This window comes from Castor canadensis, chromosome 12, assembly GCF_047511655.1.
Source record: "Castor canadensis chromosome 12, mCasCan1.hap1v2, whole genome shotgun sequence".
Classification (NCBI taxonomy): Eukaryota; Metazoa; Chordata; class Mammalia; order Rodentia; family Castoridae; genus Castor; species Castor canadensis.
Window position 1 is genome coordinate 76,352,524 of NC_133397.1, and position 17,853 is coordinate 76,370,376.

The 17,853-nt window shown below is 42.5% G+C and overlaps 1 protein-coding gene across 1 annotated transcript in view; it reads left to right on the forward strand.

The window, feature by feature from the left end:
* The first annotated feature begins 2,549 nt into the window (after positions 1-2,549).
* Positions 2,550-17,853, forward strand: part of Rmnd5a (required for meiotic nuclear division 5 homolog A) — a 58,430-nt gene continuing 43,126 nt past the window's right edge. Inside the window, exon 1 of the mRNA XM_074050146.1 lies at positions 2,550-3,148. Coding sequence (XP_073906247.1) covers positions 3,007-3,148 — 142 coding nt within the window. The 5' untranslated portion in view covers positions 2,550-3,006. The remainder of the gene's footprint in view (positions 3,149-17,853) is intronic.

Below are 17,853 nucleotides of genomic sequence, written 5' to 3' on the forward strand. Positions count from 1 at the left end.
GGAGTTCTGACCTGTTAGCTACTTGACTAACACTGTAGTTAACAATGTGCATGTTGGGAAAGTTAACTAGAAATAGGGAGCAGTATGCAGGCAGGTATTAAATGAACCACAGCTGTCAAAGGTAAGATAGGTAACATTACTGAAGACATGGTCTGGATTAGCACATTCCACAGATATGGAAATATTCATTCTGTGCCATATGTGGAAACTGAGTATTTGAAATGTGGTTAGTGCAATTAAGGAGTTAAGATTTTAATTTAACTCCAATTTAAATTTAAATAGTTACTCATGACTGGTGCCTACTGCACCGCACAGTGCAGGTCCAGGTTCTAGAAGGTATCAATAGGTAAATAAAACCTGTCTTATTACCTGAAGAACAGGAAAATTTGAAAGCTAAGAATAAGTGTCCAGGAGAAGAAAAAGCATGAAGGAGCTGTGCTCAACTCACATTCAGAATGACGGTGATGGGTGGAAGGATGGAGGTCGGGGATGTGATGGGTTATTACACTTGGAAGACCATGCAGCTGAGAGTTAGTGTTTGAAGCTGTAAGTGATGGAGAGTCATTGATTATTTCTGATCAGTGGATAATAACAGCTCTTACCTTGTGCCAGGCATTATTATGTGGAGTGACTTACATGGATTATTTTAATTGTTCTCTCTTTGAGAAAAAAAAAGCAAGAAAAAGGTGACTGAGCTTATCAAGATCCTTGAAGAAAAGAAGGAATAAGTATTGATTTATCTGTTCAGTTTGGCAGTGAAAAGGATTGAGGAAACAGCTTGAGGAGGGTTAAATAAGTGGATCAGACTCATTCAGTCTGAAAGCAGAAAGAAAAAAAACAGTGAACCAAGAAAGAAGATTTGGACAAGACTTGTGAGATGCAGCCAGCAGGTCCCAGAGTTGTCTTAGGGAGAAAGGACTCCTCTTCCTTTGGGTTTATGAGAGCATTCACAAAACCAATGGTAGACAGAAAACCTTTGAGCAGAGTGGCAGGGGTTTTGTTTTGTTTTGTTTTTTGTTTTAAATCTTAGCAAAGCAGGAATCAGGGTCATCTGTCAAGAAAGCAAAATGGAATAAGTGGGAGAAGAAAGATCGGTCCTATCATCAGTTGAGGCTGCCCTAATAATCACCACTGTCAGTTTGTCTCGAGTATTATGGGCAGTCATCTATATTATCTATCTCATTTAATCTACCTAACAATTCATTGAAGCATTATTCATTTCAGTTGTTTCCAAGTTATATAAAGGAAACCGAGACCTCAAAATACCACCTTAATGTAAGAGGGGAAAGCTTGCCGATGGAGTGCTGGCACTGTTGTAGGCAAGAAACAGATGGTAAAGGGCCCACCTTTTATCGAAGTGGTGCAGACAACAAGGTAAAATCATTACAGACTTTGGTAAGTGGTGTGGAAAAAAATAAAACAGGCGCTACAATAGCTATTATAATAAATATGATGAAGTGGTGGGCGGTGTGCAGGAAGACAGAGGTTACACTAACGTGATGGCGGCTGGGGCTCTGAGCCGACAAGTGAGCTGAGAAGTTTAGGGTGAGAAAGGTGCAAGAGATTCCCAGGCCCAGGAACTGCCAAGTGCAGAGGCTCTGGGCTCTGGGGAGGAACGCAGAAGAGGTTACAGGCCAAGGTTGGAGGCGCCGGGGGCTGGGCGGTAACCCCATCGGATTCAACGCAGTAAGGCTTCTGAGCCGCAAGGAGCCAGGGCCAAGCTGGCCAGCTGGCCCGCACGTGTTCCTTCCCCTTCGCGAAGCTGCTTGGCACTTAGCATCCAGGCGAGGCAACCGGCCAGGAGACTTCCAAGGTAAGGTGGGGTGGGGAGTGTAACCTTCCGGGTGTCGCAAGTGCCCAGGTGGCACTGACCGCCCATGGGGCCCGAGGAGACCGGCAGGCAGCTTCCTCATCGGAGCCCAGAACCGCCCCCGCCTTCAAACCGGGTGAGCTACCCCTCCCGCCCCCAGGCGGCCTGGCAGGCTTTTTCATCATGGGAGGCGGGTCTCTCTACCAAAACTTCGCAATATCGGAACCTTTGCCCTTGAGAGCGATGCGGCAATGGCAGAAACAGAGATTAGGACGAAGTCCTATGGAAAATACCCCTTTTAATTTCTGTCTTGTTTTCCCCCACGGTTTTCCAGAAATGGCACACTTCTGGATAGGCTCTTCAAGTCACCCCCTCCAACAGTGACCCCATTGGTTTGGCCCCCCCAACCCAGATTGGCTGAAGGTTTTCGCCTCGGCCAGGGATTGGAGGACCTTACTTTCTTACCTATTCTCCACGCCTATTGGTTCGTATTCCCCGTTTCTGGGCGGAGTGGTTGGGGACGGTTTCCACCCCCTTGTTTACGGGGCGCGTAGTTGTGGCGCTTTCCGAGCGCTGGGGCTGTCCCCAAAGTTCCCTGTTTAGCTCCTCGGACCAATTGGGTCCTCGCTCTACCTTCTCCCTCTCCCTTGCACGCCTTCCCTGTGGTACGGCCCACACCTATAGAGGGGCGGCGCGTGCGGACGCATTCGCGTTCTCTTCCCCCTCCCCCCCCCACGCGCTCGCTGGGCTGCTCCCCTCTCTGAAGACGCCTTTGGTACGGTCCGAGCCGCCTCTTTCCTTCGCTGGGGAGGCTGACCCCTCCCGGTCGGCGGCTCTTGGTGCCGCCCGGGAGAACCAGGTCATCGGCCGGTTCCCGTGAAAACAAAAACAATCGGCGGCATCGCCGCGGGCGGCCGAACGCGGCGAGTGGAGGGCCGGGGACGCGGCGCTGGGTGGGGCGAGCGAGCTAGTAGTGAGCGGGAGCAGAGGCGACACGCCGGGGGGCCGGGGCGCCATGGGGCAGGCGGGCACGGGCTGCGCGGGGCTCCCCCGGCGCCGCGGCTAGCGCGCTCGCCTCCTCAGTAGTCCGCGCCGTCCGCCTGGGGGACGAAGAGCAGGAAGCGGCCTCGGCGGGGCCCGGGCTGAACGGCTGCGGACACCCGGGCGCCAGGGAGCCGAGCGCCGCCGCCTCCGGCATGGATCAGTGCGTGACCGTGGAGCGCGAGCTGGAGAAGGTGCTGCACAAGTTCTCGGGCTACGGGCAGCTGTGTGAGCGCGGCCTGGAGGAGCTCATCGACTACACCGGCGGCCTCAAGCACGAGATCCTGCAGAGCCACGGTAGGACGGCCGGGTGGGCGCGCGGAGCTGGGCCGGGCCGGGCCGAGCGCCCCAGGCCCGGGGCGACTTTCTCTCCTCCTCGTGCCCACTGAGACCGCGCGGTTAATTCCGAATGAGCGCTAGACCACCCGGAAACGCAGCCCAGAGCGGACTTCTGCGTAGCTAGGGGGCCGCCTAACCCGCATCTGCAAACTGCCGCCTTCCGGTGGTGGGTGCCCCTCACCCCGCCCCGATCCCTCCCGGGGGTCGTAGGTGGCTCCGCAGCGCGGTCCTCTGGCCCACAGGTGCGCGAATGGCTTTGGACCCAAGGGTCCAAGTGGTAAAGGGGGGTCCGTGCGCACCACGAATCCTTGTCTCGGAGACTTACTCACCTGGTGGGTTTGTTGTTTGAAATCGTGTTTGTTTTGTTAACAAAACAGTCTCTCCTCCAACTTCATCATTTGATTGATGTGTGGAAGCAGTTCTTCTGAACTCCTCAGCACTACTAACCCGATTCCCAGGAAACCAGCTGAATCTAACGTTCAGTCCTCCTTGTGTAGTCTATGATGAGACCGGGGAAGCAATTGTGGCACAAGTTGTTAGTTACTTGCCTTACCTGGTCCAGTGTGTACTTGTTTCCGTTCAGGAGGCAGATTTTCTATAGAAGGTGCTTTGCCTAGATTATTTCATTGATTGCCCTAGGCCCAAGGGGATAGATACTTTGTCAGAGTTGACTTGTAGAAGCTGGTTGAGAGGGATTTTGTTTTTTAAAATCACGTTAAAGATCTGACGTCCTTGCATTAAAATAGTCACAGTGTTGACTTATTTTGAGTGAAAAGTAAAGGTCTTTTTATTTAATGGTTTCGCTCAAGAGGTTGGGGCCTTCTCAGCTTGTGGGCTGAACAGAAATTTATGTACAGGGAGGGTCAGTAGCCCTGGAACATTGCAGATGTTTGTGGCAGGTGACCTGAAGGCAGTGGTATTAGTAAGCTTCTCTCCTGTCATATATTCTTCTGTGCCTTCCTTTCCCACGCTGAGTTTGAGTTGAGGGTGAGTGTGCTTATCCATGGTAAGAGAGCCTTACAACTTCCTCTTCTGGGCCCTGCTGTCCCTTTGAATTCTGGAAGAAGCAGACCTGCAGCCATGGTGGTTGAGATCTTAATATGGAAAAGCCATTTTAACTAGAAAAGAGTTGTAATATACATACATGGAAAAAAACAGATGTTGATGGCAACGTGTGAAAAGAAATTTGAATTGGTGGTGATACAGTTGGTACAAATGGGGAGTAAGGGGGGATGGAAGAGAATCCCAGGAAGACTGGTGGATTTGGTTTTGGACCCATAAATAATAATATATTGGAGATAAAGTTGAAGGGTTTCATGAAGATAGAATCGAGGTCTTGGGAGATAGGTAAGTCTAAGACTGCTTTCTGATGTCATTTCTAAGAGGACAATGGAGATGACTTAGGATGCAAGGAGGGAAGACCTTAGTGCATAAACAACCTTGAACTCCCCTTGGAGACTTGAAGGCCAAGGCAGAGCCAGCAGAAACAGAAGGAGGCAGGAGTTAGAAAAAGAGAGGTTGCTCAGCAGTTATTTGGCTATTCAGGAGTCAGTGATCCATTGTGCTTATGTTTTGTGGAGTTGGTAAACCAGAATATTGAGGTTAAGAAGGAAAATAGGGTGTACACTTAGGTGGAAGGAAACCTAGGGCTGCTCCAGTGCAGTGGTTGAAGGCATCTCCACCTCCAGAGAAAATCTTTGTCTTACTGGTGGTGGAAAGTAAGGGGGAAGAGAATTAATGAAGGGTCTAGATTTGGAGAGGTAGAAGGAACATTTTCTTTTTGAGGACTTGGTCAGAGATTGAGGGTGTGGACAGGCAGTATTTAGAGGGAAAAGACGGGAAATAACATACTTTCCATAAGAGAGGATATTGGAAGAGGGATATGATTAAGAGCTTTGTTTTAGGGAATTTAGGGCCAATCCCATGTGGATAGTGATTGTGAGGAATTGCCAAGGCAGGAATTTGTTTTGGACCTCTTTGCAGGTATCAGGGAACTTTTCTAGGAATTGATGGTGTGAGAGGCAGTAGCCACACAGTATGCTGTGCTGGTATAGCAGTCTGACTTGGTGAGTGCTGTTTGTTTTTGATTTTCAATCTTTTTTTCTTTTTAAACATCATAGATTTTTTTTTTTGACAAGGCTTATAAGAACAAATTAAATACTTAAAATCAAAGGCCAATTTCTAAGTCTCATTTAGTTGTTTATTCTGTTCACTCCTGTTCAGGCTTAACTTTTTTTTTTTTTTAATAGCAGAAAGTTAGATCAACTTTTTTTTTTGAATGAGATTGGAGTTTGAACTCAGCTTTGCAAGATCAGCATATTTTTATGTACTTACATACTATGATACAAAGATTTTTAAACACTTAATTGGTGCATCAGATACCTAATTGTGTCATAAGCAGCATGTTTTACTTTAAAATTTAGAGATAGGTTATTAAACTGATTAAAACAGTCACTTTAAAAGACAAAATTTAGCTTTTAAATTTAGGGATGGCTTGTATGTCGGTCACCTAGAATCCTGATTGTTTCAGCTTGATTTTTATCCTGTTGCCTACCAAATTGCTAGTCTTCTCCGGCATTTCTTTCATTTCCTTTAATTCTTAAAATAAGATAAAGTGACTAAAGGTAGTTATAAAACATGAAAGAAAATAAATACCACAAATACTAGATCAGGTTTCTAAAATATTTTTTGTGTGGTGACAGATATCCTGCTTTGGTATCCAGGTTATGGTATTTTCAAAGCAGCTAATTTCTAAATTAAAGTTTCCTGTAGGTGATGTAGATGAATCTTTAATATATCCTTTTCAAAGGTTTATCTTCTGAAAACTGAGTTTGTAACTCCATTCTCAAGTGTCAAGGAATACTTTCAAGGTTCCTCAGTGTGCCAGTCTGGGCAAGCGATCTGGTGGATTCCTGTAATCTGAGGGGCTCCGTTTGGAACCCTCTGTCAGGGCATTGGATTTCATGTTCTGATTTTATGTGTGGTAATATTCTTGGAAAAATGTGGTATGAATAAACCAGAATGGTGGGCACTATAAACTTCCCCCAAGATCCTTGTATTTTGTATCATGCAGATGGATGACTGCCTGTTTCAGAAGTGCCTTTTTAGGGAGGGTAAGGAGATTCCTTCATTTTTCTGAGGAAGAATTACAATTCCTTGTGTTTACATTTCTTTTTTTTTTCCTCTCTAAAGTTGTGAACAGAAAATTATAGTCAATGAGCACTGTTAGAAGTTTGTGGTAGAATCTGGTCATACATAAATGGACTTTGCTAAGAAAGCCTCTTCCAGTCTCCCACCCTTGTTTCGGGTTGTAAATTCTGTACTAAGTTGACTAGCCTTGCAGCTGGCCTAGAAATAGTTCTGCAGTGAGCCCAAACTGTCTCTGTCTAAAATAGTTTCATATAAAATTTCTCCAATTATTTCTTCGAAATGCAAATTTCTTAATGCCTACACTTTGGGAGAAAGAGGGTAGTATGGATGGTCACTCACATCTTGTGAATTACTTTATTCTCTGCCAGTTAATCCACCACTAACCAAGTCCATCAGTCTGGAAAAAGGGAAGGAAAAAAAATCTGTCTGTAGTGTGTGTGTGTGTGTGTGTGTGTGTGTGTGTGACAATCTGTGTAGCCCCAGTTGGTGTTCGATTCCCAGTCTGCCTCCTGCATGTTGGGATTACAGAGGTGTACTGCCATGCCTGACTCAAAAATATATTTAAGCTGGGCAATGGTGGCCTGTAATCCTAGTTGCTTGGGAGGCTGAGATCGGGAGGATGGCAGTTGGAGGCCAGCCTGGGCAAGTAATTCATGAGACACCCTCCCATCTCCAAAATAATCAGAACAAAATGAACTGGAGGTGTGGCTCAATTGGTAAAGTGACTGCTTTGCAATTGCAAAGCCCTGAGTTCAAATCCCAGTCCCACCCCCAAAATACATACATATGTGTGTATACATATATTTATATTTACATGTATGTATTTGTTTATTTAAAAATGGGAGTGTCAGCTGGGCTCCAGTAGCTAGCATTTGGGAAACTGCGATCAGGGAGCATCGCAGTTTGAGGCTAGCCTGGGCAGATAGTTCATGAGACTCATCTCCAATGACCAGAGCAAAATGGACTGGAGATGTGACTCAAATGGTAGAGTGGTTTGTTTTGCATTTGCGAAGCCCTGAGTTCAAACCTCTCGAACTCCAGTGTTTGTCTGTGTCTCTGTGTCTGTGTGTTGCGCTCTCTCTCTCTCTCTCTCTCTCTCTCTCTCTCTCTCTCTCTCTCTCACACACACACACATACACACACACACACAAATGGGGGTGTCAGGCCTCTGGTATATGAGTGATATTGGAGTATAAGGCTGTGGGAAGGAAGTGCAGGGTAATAGAAATGTGAAGAGGCAGTAGAGAACTAGGGAGAACTAAGGACTTCTGCTGAGGCCAGATCCATTCTTCTTCCTGGAGACTGACTCCAGGAGCTGCCCTTGGAACTGCCTTAGACAGGAGATGGAGATTGGGGGGGAGGGAGGTGTGATCCAGAGCCTACACTGAGTGGGCAAAGTAAAAGGGATAAGAGATAGTTGTTCATGAGAAAAGGGAAGGTTTGTACCAATGTGTTGGTCTGGGACTGGAACGTGATTTCTAAACCTGATTTGCCAGAGGTTCCAAATTGTATTGAGCTTTGATTGTTATCCTTATTTTGGTTGAACTTGATTCTTGCATTTCCTCAACTGAAGGGAGAGAATGTGCTTGTCACTTAGTTGTACCAGCCTTTCAGTGGGTGTTCCCTGTAAGTGTGAAGTTTGGTCTAGTTTAAGGTTCAGTGTGGTTGATCTGGCTGGTGATCGTTCCCAGTGTGCCCTTAAGCCCTTAATCTAATCTGGGTAATGCACTGGTGTTTCTCCAACTTTGCTAACATGTGTGCACTCTACTTTTCAGATGTATTCCAATTTTACTTAAGTAACTTTATCTTCATTCTAGACACTGGTGTTTGTGAACTCATAGACTTGGTGAAATGTATAAAAAAACTACGTACTAAAAATAATTTAGTAGCTATTAAAATATTAATTTAGATACTAAAATTATTCACATCAATGATATGGCAATCACATTTCGGTGATTTGACTTGGGATAACATGCCTTTAAGCATTCATTTCTTCTTGAAAATATATTTATAGTTTTATTTCTCTTTAGCACTTCTGTAGTGAAGGGGAGGCACAGAAGAGAATGATTTATCATGTATTACTGCTATTTTAAGTTCACCTTTGGTGAAAGATTAGGCTGAGACAATTGAGTAATGCTTTCACAAAAGGTTTAAAGTGTAGTCAGGAAAATTACAATATTTGCAAGAGTCAGGGGTGTGCAGTATTGTTTTTAAATTATTTTTAGACCATTAAAAGTTCCTTTTTTTATTTGGTTTTGTTTTTTGCAGTGCTGGGCCTTGTGCATGGTAGGGAAGCACTTTACCACTGAACTATACCCCAGTCCTTAAAAGGAGTTCTAATGTGCTTGCCACAAGTGACTCTCAAGGAATTTTCTCAATTTGAATTATATTTATTTTGAGTTGATAGTACCTTCAAATGGATTCAAACAATAAATAAGTCTCCCTCATCCTCTTGTTCCTGGATTGCCTAGTTTTCTGGAAGCTGACAAAAAGATGCTAGTTTCCACAAGAAAATTTTGAAAGAATTTGGGGAAATGGGCTGGAGAATGTTGTTTGGTAGTAGAGTGCTTGTTTAGCATGTGGGAGGCCCTGGGTTCCATTTCAAGGACCTTAAAAAAAAAAAATGGGGAAATGATAATTTGTCACTTTTTTATTTATTTATTTATTTTTTCATTTTTCTTTTATTATTCATATGTGCATACAAGGCTTGGTTCATTTCTCCCCCCTGCCCCCACTCCCTCCCTTACCACCCACTCCTCCCCCTCCCTCTCCCCCCCAATACCCAGCAGAAACTATTTTGCCCTTACTTCTAATTTTGTTGTAGAGAGAGAATAAGCAATAATAGGAAGAAACAAGGGTTTTTGCTGGTTGAGATAAGGATAGCTATACAGGGCATTGACTCACATTGATTTCCTGTGTGTGTGTGTGTTACCTTCTAGGTTAATTCTTTTTGCTCTAACCTTTTCTCTAGTACCTGTTCCCCTTTTCCTATTGGCCTCAGTTGCTTTAAGGTATCTGCTTTAGTTTCTCTGCGTTAAGGGCAACAAATGCTAACTAATTTTTTAGGTGTCTTACCTATCCTCACCCCTTCCTTGTGTGCTCTCGCTTTTATCATGTGCTCATAGTCCAATCCCTTTGTTGTGTTTGCCCTTGATCTAATGTCCACATATGAGGGAGAACATATGATTTTTGGTCTTTTGGGCCAGGCTAACCTCACTCAGAATGATGTTCTCCAATTCCATCCATTTACCAGCGAATGATAACATTTCGTTCTTCTTCATGGCTGCATAAAATTCCATTGTGTATAGATACCACATTTTCTTAATCCATTTGTCAGTGCTGGGGCATCTTGGCTGTTTCCATGTCACTTTTTTTTTTTTTTTAAAGGCATTGATGGTTTTGTTCCACTTATTGGGACTTAGAATAATATTATCCAGTATTCCAGGATAGTTAAAGATAACTTCATCTGTGGTAGTGATGAACACATATATTAACATCTAAACTTCCTTTTTTTTTTTTTTTTTTTTTTGGCAGTACTAGGGTTTAAACTCAGGGCTTTACATCCGCTAGGCATGCAATCTACTGCTTGAGCCATCCCCCTAAAACTTTTTTGTGTGCCTGTGTGGTGTGACTCCTACTAGTAAAACTCATTAAATCATGACGTCTACCTTTATCACTGGCGAGTCAAAGAAAGTGCTGAAAATTTTATTGTTAGTGCCAGGACCCTTTTGTAAAGTTTGAGAGCAACAAAAGAGATGGTAAAAAGGCAAATGAGCAAGAAAGAAAACACAAATTATGGAGGTCATATTTTGAACTCATTTTCTGTGGTGTACTCTGATATTACTGCATCGGTAGACAGAAAGCAGAGGTTGAGGGTTCAGTATTTAGGCATAAACTTCCACTCTAGAGTTTGAGTTGCATACATTACATGTGTTGAGGACTATGTGTCGTTGTATGTTATAAATGCTCTGTGCTCTCCAGAGCCTACCAGTATTAGAGTATTTTGTTGAATGTAAGTAAAAAGGATCAGGAACTGATAGAGTATTTCAGTCTTATTCTTTGGTATAAATTAAGTGGGCCACACAGCCAGGCTTCTCCCACTTGTTAGTAAAACCTATTCCAAGTACTAGTAGGATACTCAAGAGAAAAATGACTTTAAGTTTGGAATTGAATACAGTTTGATATCTGCATTTACCATCTAGTCTGAAAAGTAGCTTGTAAGAAGGTCATAAATAAAAGTTTGGGGTGCCTGGCCATAGCCATTGTTTAAATACTCTAAAAGGAGACTAGATGGATTACCAAAGGACCTGGGCTATTTTAGGTGGTGAGAATAATAGGTCAGTGCCTTTCTACTTGGGCTTAGAAGTAGATTTAATTTTGTTAGCTATTTCTTTCCAGGCTCATTTAGGAGATAATTCTTTTAGTTTTTTAATTTGGCACATTATTCATTTAGATGGCTATATTATTCAACATTGCAGGTGACATAATAGTTTTAATTAAAATGGAGGTTAGGCCAGCCTGGCTCCATAGGCACAAAGGATGTCATCAGCACTGGTTTATCTACCTCTGTCATCAGAGCTTTTATGGAAGGCTTTGTTCTCAAAGGAATTTTTTCCATGTGGAGGTAAGGATGGCCAGGGGAATCAGAAGGCAAGAACATGGCCTTTTTCCTGCATTTCCCAGGAGTATCTTTAATGTCTTGTTTGCGCCTTGTTTTACCTCTTGCTGAATCAGTAAATGGAGCTGAGGTGTGGGATCCTCTGGCCACTTTGGGCTGTGCTCACCTTATGTGAGGAGATGTATGACTGTATGATCCACCATTCTTCTGGTACAGTGGAGACAGTTCTAGGAAGTAACATTTGGCCCCAGACAGAAGTAGTATGTTTATTGTAATAGAACAATTACAAGTTACGTCAATAACTATGTTCTCTGAGAAGTGTTCACGAACTAGCCAAACCTTTATTTCTTGTGTTTATGTAATTCAAATACTGAGTTGTTAATATGATTTAGTCTGTAGACTAGAGAATATATTTTAGTTCATGTTACTCTGGGAACTTATTTGAAATGACTTTAATGCTTGTCATAATAAAGTTATTTTCCTAATGTTATTATTTTATCTATTAAGTAGCTTTTAATTCTGTGTAATAACATTGGTGAGGGAGAAACTTGCCAACACTTCTGTGATACTGTCACATAGAGCTGATGGAGAAATTTCTTTTGTTTTCCTATCTTGGTCTTTCACTCATCAGGATAGTAAAAATGGTATCTTAGTAGACTATTTACTTAGGATATTAAAATGGATTTGTTTTTATTTGAGGCCCTGCTTTTTCATCTGTAAGGCTTCTGGAGTCTTTGAAAATGACCACAAATACCTCATTTAGGGAGTATTGTGGGGGGCCCTGATTGACATGTAGACCCCCCCTGGCATTTCCAGGAATTAAGAAATACCAAGGAGATGATGCTCTCCAACTGGACATTTGAAAACTCCTAGAGTCCGTGGAAGAGAGTCAGAGCCTTCAGGCCCTTCCCCTTAGATTAAATGTTAGCCCAACATTTCTAAGAGCAGAGATGGGAATATCTGATGGGATATTTTAGAAATACGCTTTCACCCTGTTTGGGTTGGGTGATTGTATGCCTGAGTGCAGAATGGTTGTTTAGGAGCCTTGGGGAGGCCGTGAAGATTATATTACCAGGCCTGGATAGTGATTTCCTCTCTTCTTAGAGCAGTGCCCATGAATTCATATTTGCTGTATTTGTGGAATTCATGTAGATTTAATATCATTCAGATCAATGAAGGTATGCAGGAGGAGATGAGAGACATTTTCTTTTTCTTTCTTTCTTTTTTTTTTTTTAAACCCTTATAAATGGCTCTGGTCCTCTAGAAACTTGGAAGCAGGTTGAGAAGATAAGCCTCCACTTGTGGAGTAGTTTTCCCTCTGTATTCATAAGTTCCTATATATTTGTGGGTTTCCTGTATCACTCTGGTTTTATCCAACTGTGACTTAAAAATAATTTTGGGGAAAATTGCACCTGTACTAAACATGCTAAACAATACAGTATAACAAGTGTTTGTGTAGCCTCTAAGTTGTACTGCGTATTATAAGTAATGTAGAGATTTAACGTATTAGGGGAGTATTGTGTAGGTTATGTGCAAATACTATGCCAGTTTATATGAGGCACTTGAGTAGCTACAGGTTTTGGTTTCCATTGGGGGGGGTCCCAGAAGGCATGTACACAGTTCGGTCCATAGGTTCTGGAGATAAGGTTTGAGTCCTTCTCTACCACATTAAATGGCTGTGCAGTCTTGCATTTTTTCCTTCAGTAACCTGAAGTAAACTGTCTTCAGTGAACTGATACATAACCTATCTGAGTTATGGGAATGAAATGGGCAATAGGTGTGAACTGGCTTTGAAATCTGAAAACATTGTACTTGTTATTTATAAGGTCTGTGCCTTTGAGCTGTGGTAGAAACACTGTTAATTAAGACAGTTCAACTAACATTAGGTGTCCTTATTACTGGTTAAATGCCATTCTGTGTCCAGTGGTCTGCTTAACATTGTAAGGAATACTGAAGAGATAATGGAACAGAGTGCCCAAGGAACTTTCTTAGTTGGAGAAACCAGATTTTTGCATTTGAAAAGGGTATAACCCAAGGCCCAGGCACAAAACATCACCTGAAGTGGGAACAAATGCTGCTCGTTAGAGAAAGGAGGAGCCAGTAGAAAGAACTGCATGGGGAGTGGTAGGTGGGTATTACTTTGTTTGAGCTTTAGATCCCTAGTCAGTTGTTACAACTGACAAGATATAAGAATTTTGTATCTAAATAGGGAGATGAGACTGGTATGGATTTTTAACAAAACAGTGCCCTGTAATACAATATAAGGCTGTATTTTTTTTTCTCAGCCAAATGCTGAATGAGTGAAACAGAAAAGAATGGATAGGATGTGGGACAGGGAAGAGACTCTTACCACTTGTAGGAAGTAGTTTTCTATTTTATTTTTTTGGCAGTGCTGGGAATTGAATTCGGGTCTTGCACATGCTAGGCAAGTGCTCTACTAGTGAATTGCATCCCCAGTTCTGTGGGAATTTTTCTTTCCTGTGGGAAGTTTTAATAGCAGAGATTGAATGTGTATAGTAGGAGGACAGGATGGAATGCAAAAGTGTAGAGGGGTGAGGTGCTGGAGGACTGTTGGAGGGAAATGGGATGAAAGCATTAAAATTAAATTGGAAACGTTTTATAGGGTCATGGATACCAGGGAAAGTAGTAGACTGGGGAGGCATTGAAAATGTTTGGGGTAGGGTAGGGACCAATAGGGAGGAGTCAAAACGGAGACTTGCTGGCAACAGTGTTTAGGTTGGATTGGACCTGGGAATGAGGTTTGCCTAGAAGCAGTAAGCCAAGTGTCAACCTACATCTGATGAAATAGGGGCCTGGCTTTGGGCAGTGGTGGTAGAAATTTGAAGTGACTCATATAAGGGATCTTCTGAAAGAAGGAATTACCAGGACTTGGTGCAAGGAGTCTGCAGAGTGGGTGGGAAGGACTGGAAAAATCTAATGTTTTGAGCATGAGTGACAGGTAAATAATTATGGAGCCAGGAAGAAAATAGGAAGTTTAGGAGAGGGGAAGGCAGAAACCTGAGTTTGATTTTTAAATAGGAATCCAGATGTGTGAGTGCTGCAAGAAATCTTATTGGCAGTAATTCATTTCAGAGGTAAAGATGCTTAGAGACTTAAATGTGAAGTCATTTGAGCGCTCTAACAATGGGGCTGTCCAGCAGACATTTAAACCTGTGCCCACATACTCACCTTCTCCACAGTTCTTGTCTCATATGCTTGAAAGCCTTTCCTTTCCCCGTGACAGTCACTGCTCTTGCTCCTCTGCTCTGGGAGCACTATTGGTCGTACCATGTAATTTAACTCTTAAATACAAACTTTCTTGTTTCATTTCTTTTTCATGCTTGGTTTTGAGACACACTGTTTGTGATCTGGTAACATGCTCTTTAATAACTCTGTGGACCAGAACACCTATCTGTGAATCCACTGCCATGTTCTGAAAGGTCAGGGCTTGAGCACCAAAGACCATACTTCTTTTACTTTGCAGATGGGACAGCCATTAATGTACGCAGAAAGTTTTTTGTTTTCAGTGTGTACTGTCTCTAGAAAAAAAGTGGATGAGTTCCATTGTTCCTTGTCCTCCCTCAGACTGTCTGCTGAATAGCTCTAGTGCTGAGGTGCCTCTCAAGAAGCCCAAGACCTCGTGGGCCGCAGTTCAGGTTACTGCTGATGGTGTGGAATAGTTGTTTGTTATTTGTAAAGCCAGCCTTGTCTTTACAAATTTCAGGGGTTTCCTTCTAATACTTCGCAAGGGTGTCCATGTTCATCTTGTCACTGACTTTTTGAGACTCTTAGGTCCCTTTTTTTTTTTTTCTTTATCTGTGGTGGAACTGGGGTTTGAACTCAGAGCTATGCACTTGAGCCACAGCTCCAGTCCATTTTACTCCAGTTAATTTGGAGACTGGGGTCTCATGAAGTGTTCGCCCAGACTGGCCTCAAACTTTGATCCTCCTGAGCTCAGCCTCCCAAGTAGCTAGGGTTGCAGGCGTGAGCTACTGGAGCCCAGTGGGTTTTTTTTTTTTAAGATAGGTCTCACTATGCTTGCTGGCCTGGAACTTTTTTTTTTTTAATTTTCTTAGTGGGCCTGGGGATTGAACCCAGGCCCTTGTATGCTAGGCACTCTGCCACTGTGCCATACCCTCAGTCCTTCTGTCTTTTACCTCTTCACTCCCATCTTAAAATTTTTAATCTGTTTAGAAACCGATAACGTGGGGATGTATCTGAACACTGCTAACACAGACCTTCAGCACTGTATAAATATTAACTGAATCTAAATGTTGTAGTTCTCCCTTCCTTTGGATACTTTTTCTGTTTTGTATGGTTTGGTTTTGTTTATTTTAAAGCATTAAGACTTTTAAAAGAGTGGGATAGCCAGGCATCGGTGGCTCATGCCTGTAATCCATCTACTCAGGAGGCAGAGATCAGGAGGATCGCGGTTCAAAGCCAGCCCAGGCAAATAGTTAATGAGAGCCTATCTTGAAAACATACTTCAAAAAAGGGCTTGGTGGAGTGGCTCAAGGTGAAGACCCTGAGTTCAAACCCCAGTACTACAATCAATCAAGCAATCAACAAGTAGGATAACATAAAGATGTCTCCCTTCCAGCCTTCTTAGTCATATTCTCTCTATATATATACATTACATGTCTAACATTCTTTTGGCTTATTTGATTTTAATGTTTTTTTTTTTAAAGGAACTAATCTAGAATGGATTTTAGAATACAGCTCTATGAGGTGTGAGTTTTTGTTTAGGTTCTTAGGATTATGTTTCCTAAATGGATTTCTCTCTGTGTCTGTCAAAACATGTGTTCCATTTTGCTTTTTAATTCTAATTTGTGAAAGTGGACTTAATTTTCAATAGCTCATAGAGCTCAAATGCAATATATGTAATATTTATAAACTTGGATATTTTAAGTTTCTTTTCTGCCTCCAGGACATATATAAAAATGTTAAGTTGGATCAGAGTGACTTCTGGGGAGTCTAGCAGTTCATTTCAACCAAAATACTGGTAGTTGATGATTTTTAGGCTTTTTGAAATCTGAATCATCATCATCTGGGGTCATTAGCAATACCTTTTTGTGTTTTGCCTCCTACTTTGTGTACATTGTGTTCATCTCTTCTGTGTTTGACTCTTGGGCAGCCTGTATTTGTTGGTGTATTGACACCTTAAAACTGCCTCTTATAGACCAAATGAGAACCTTTTTTGGCAGTACTGGGGGTTAAATTTAGGGCCTTGCACTTGAAAGGCAGGCACTCTACTGCTTGAACTGCCCCATATGCTTCCAGCCCTTCTTATGTTGGTTATTTTTGAAATAGGGTCTCACTTTAGGCTTGACCTGGGCTGGGCAGCTTCCTTGTGTAGTTGGGATGACAGGCATGTGCCACTGTGCCCAACTGTTTTTGTCCAGGATGTCACTATACTCCTGATTTCCTCCTCCAGAGTAGCTAGGATTCCAGGCTTGAACCACTGTGCTTGGCCCAAATTAGAACTTTTGATTATCAGCTAGTGGGCAGACATTCCAAGCTTTGGCATCATGGTGCTGCCTATCAGCCAGCTCCAGCTGTTTGGTGTTTTTATTTATTTATTTATTTATTTATTTATTTATTTATTTATTTATTTATTTTGGTAATACTGGGTTTTAAACTCAGGGCCTCATTCCACCAACCTTTTTTGTGTGTTTGTGGGTTTTTTTTTTTTTAAGATAGGGTCTGAAGAACTATTTGCCCTGGCTGGCTTCAAACCATGATCCTCCTGATCTCTGCCTCATGAGTAGCTAGGATTACAAGTGTTAGCCACTGGTGCCTCATGTCAATCTTTGTCTTGATTGAATTAGGTGGACCAAAATAGTGAATCTAGTCACACAGTTGGACACATGGTTTTCTGTGTTTTCCCTTTGGCAGTGCTGGATATTGAACCTTGGGCCATACATGCTACTGAGCTATATCCTCAGCTGTGACATTAGGTTTTCCTAAATCTTATGATGAGTAAGAAAAAAAAAAAAAGAGCAAGTATGTGTACAAAATGCTAAAACTATATGAAGGTTGTTTATAAAATCCAAGGTGTAACTAGAAATTTTATAATTTTCAGCTTTCTGGGCGAGACACCCATTTTAAAAGAATCTTTTTCTAGATTCTGACTTAGATAATACTAAAGCTAATATGTTAACTTGCATCTTTAACACCTTGAGTTAGCTTTATTTTATAAACAAACTGACTCAAAAGTGACTTGAGTGGGAACACAGACCTGTGAGCTCCTTGGTATGGTGGTGTAGTGTTATTTGGAAGATAAAAGGGACTTACAGCTGAGGGGGTAGGAGGAGTGTTTCTCCTGAATGTGTCTTGTTTGAAGATTGGTATGTATGCACATATCTTGTATCCCTTGATATTGCTAAAGTAACTCATTTATTCTAGGGAACTGTGTATGCACACAAAGATTCCTGGGGGTTTTCTACTTAGACAATAATTTCATTGGTGTTTAGGGCCAGCATTATTTCCTGATTTATATTGGCACTTGGAAAATGTGGGTGCTGTGCTGTTGGGTAGTAGGCACGAACATTCTGGCAGAGAGTTGGAAACTGGCAAACTGCTGTTTGTGAAATGGCTGGCAGTTTTGGAGGATGTTGGTAATACTAGTCTCCAGTTCTGAGCTTGAAATTGAGAATATTTAATGCATAACTTATTATTTTTATATTCATACAGTAAAGAGTTACTGAACCCAGCATAGTGGTTCATCCTGTAATCCTAGCACTTGGGAGGTAGAGGCAGGAAGGTTATGATTTAGAGGCCAGCCTGAGTCTACATTGTGAGACCCTGTTTCATAAAGAAAGAACCAGGTGCTGGTGGCTCACACCTGTAATCCTAGCTTCTTGGGAGGCTAATCCTCCAAGATCAGGAGGATCTT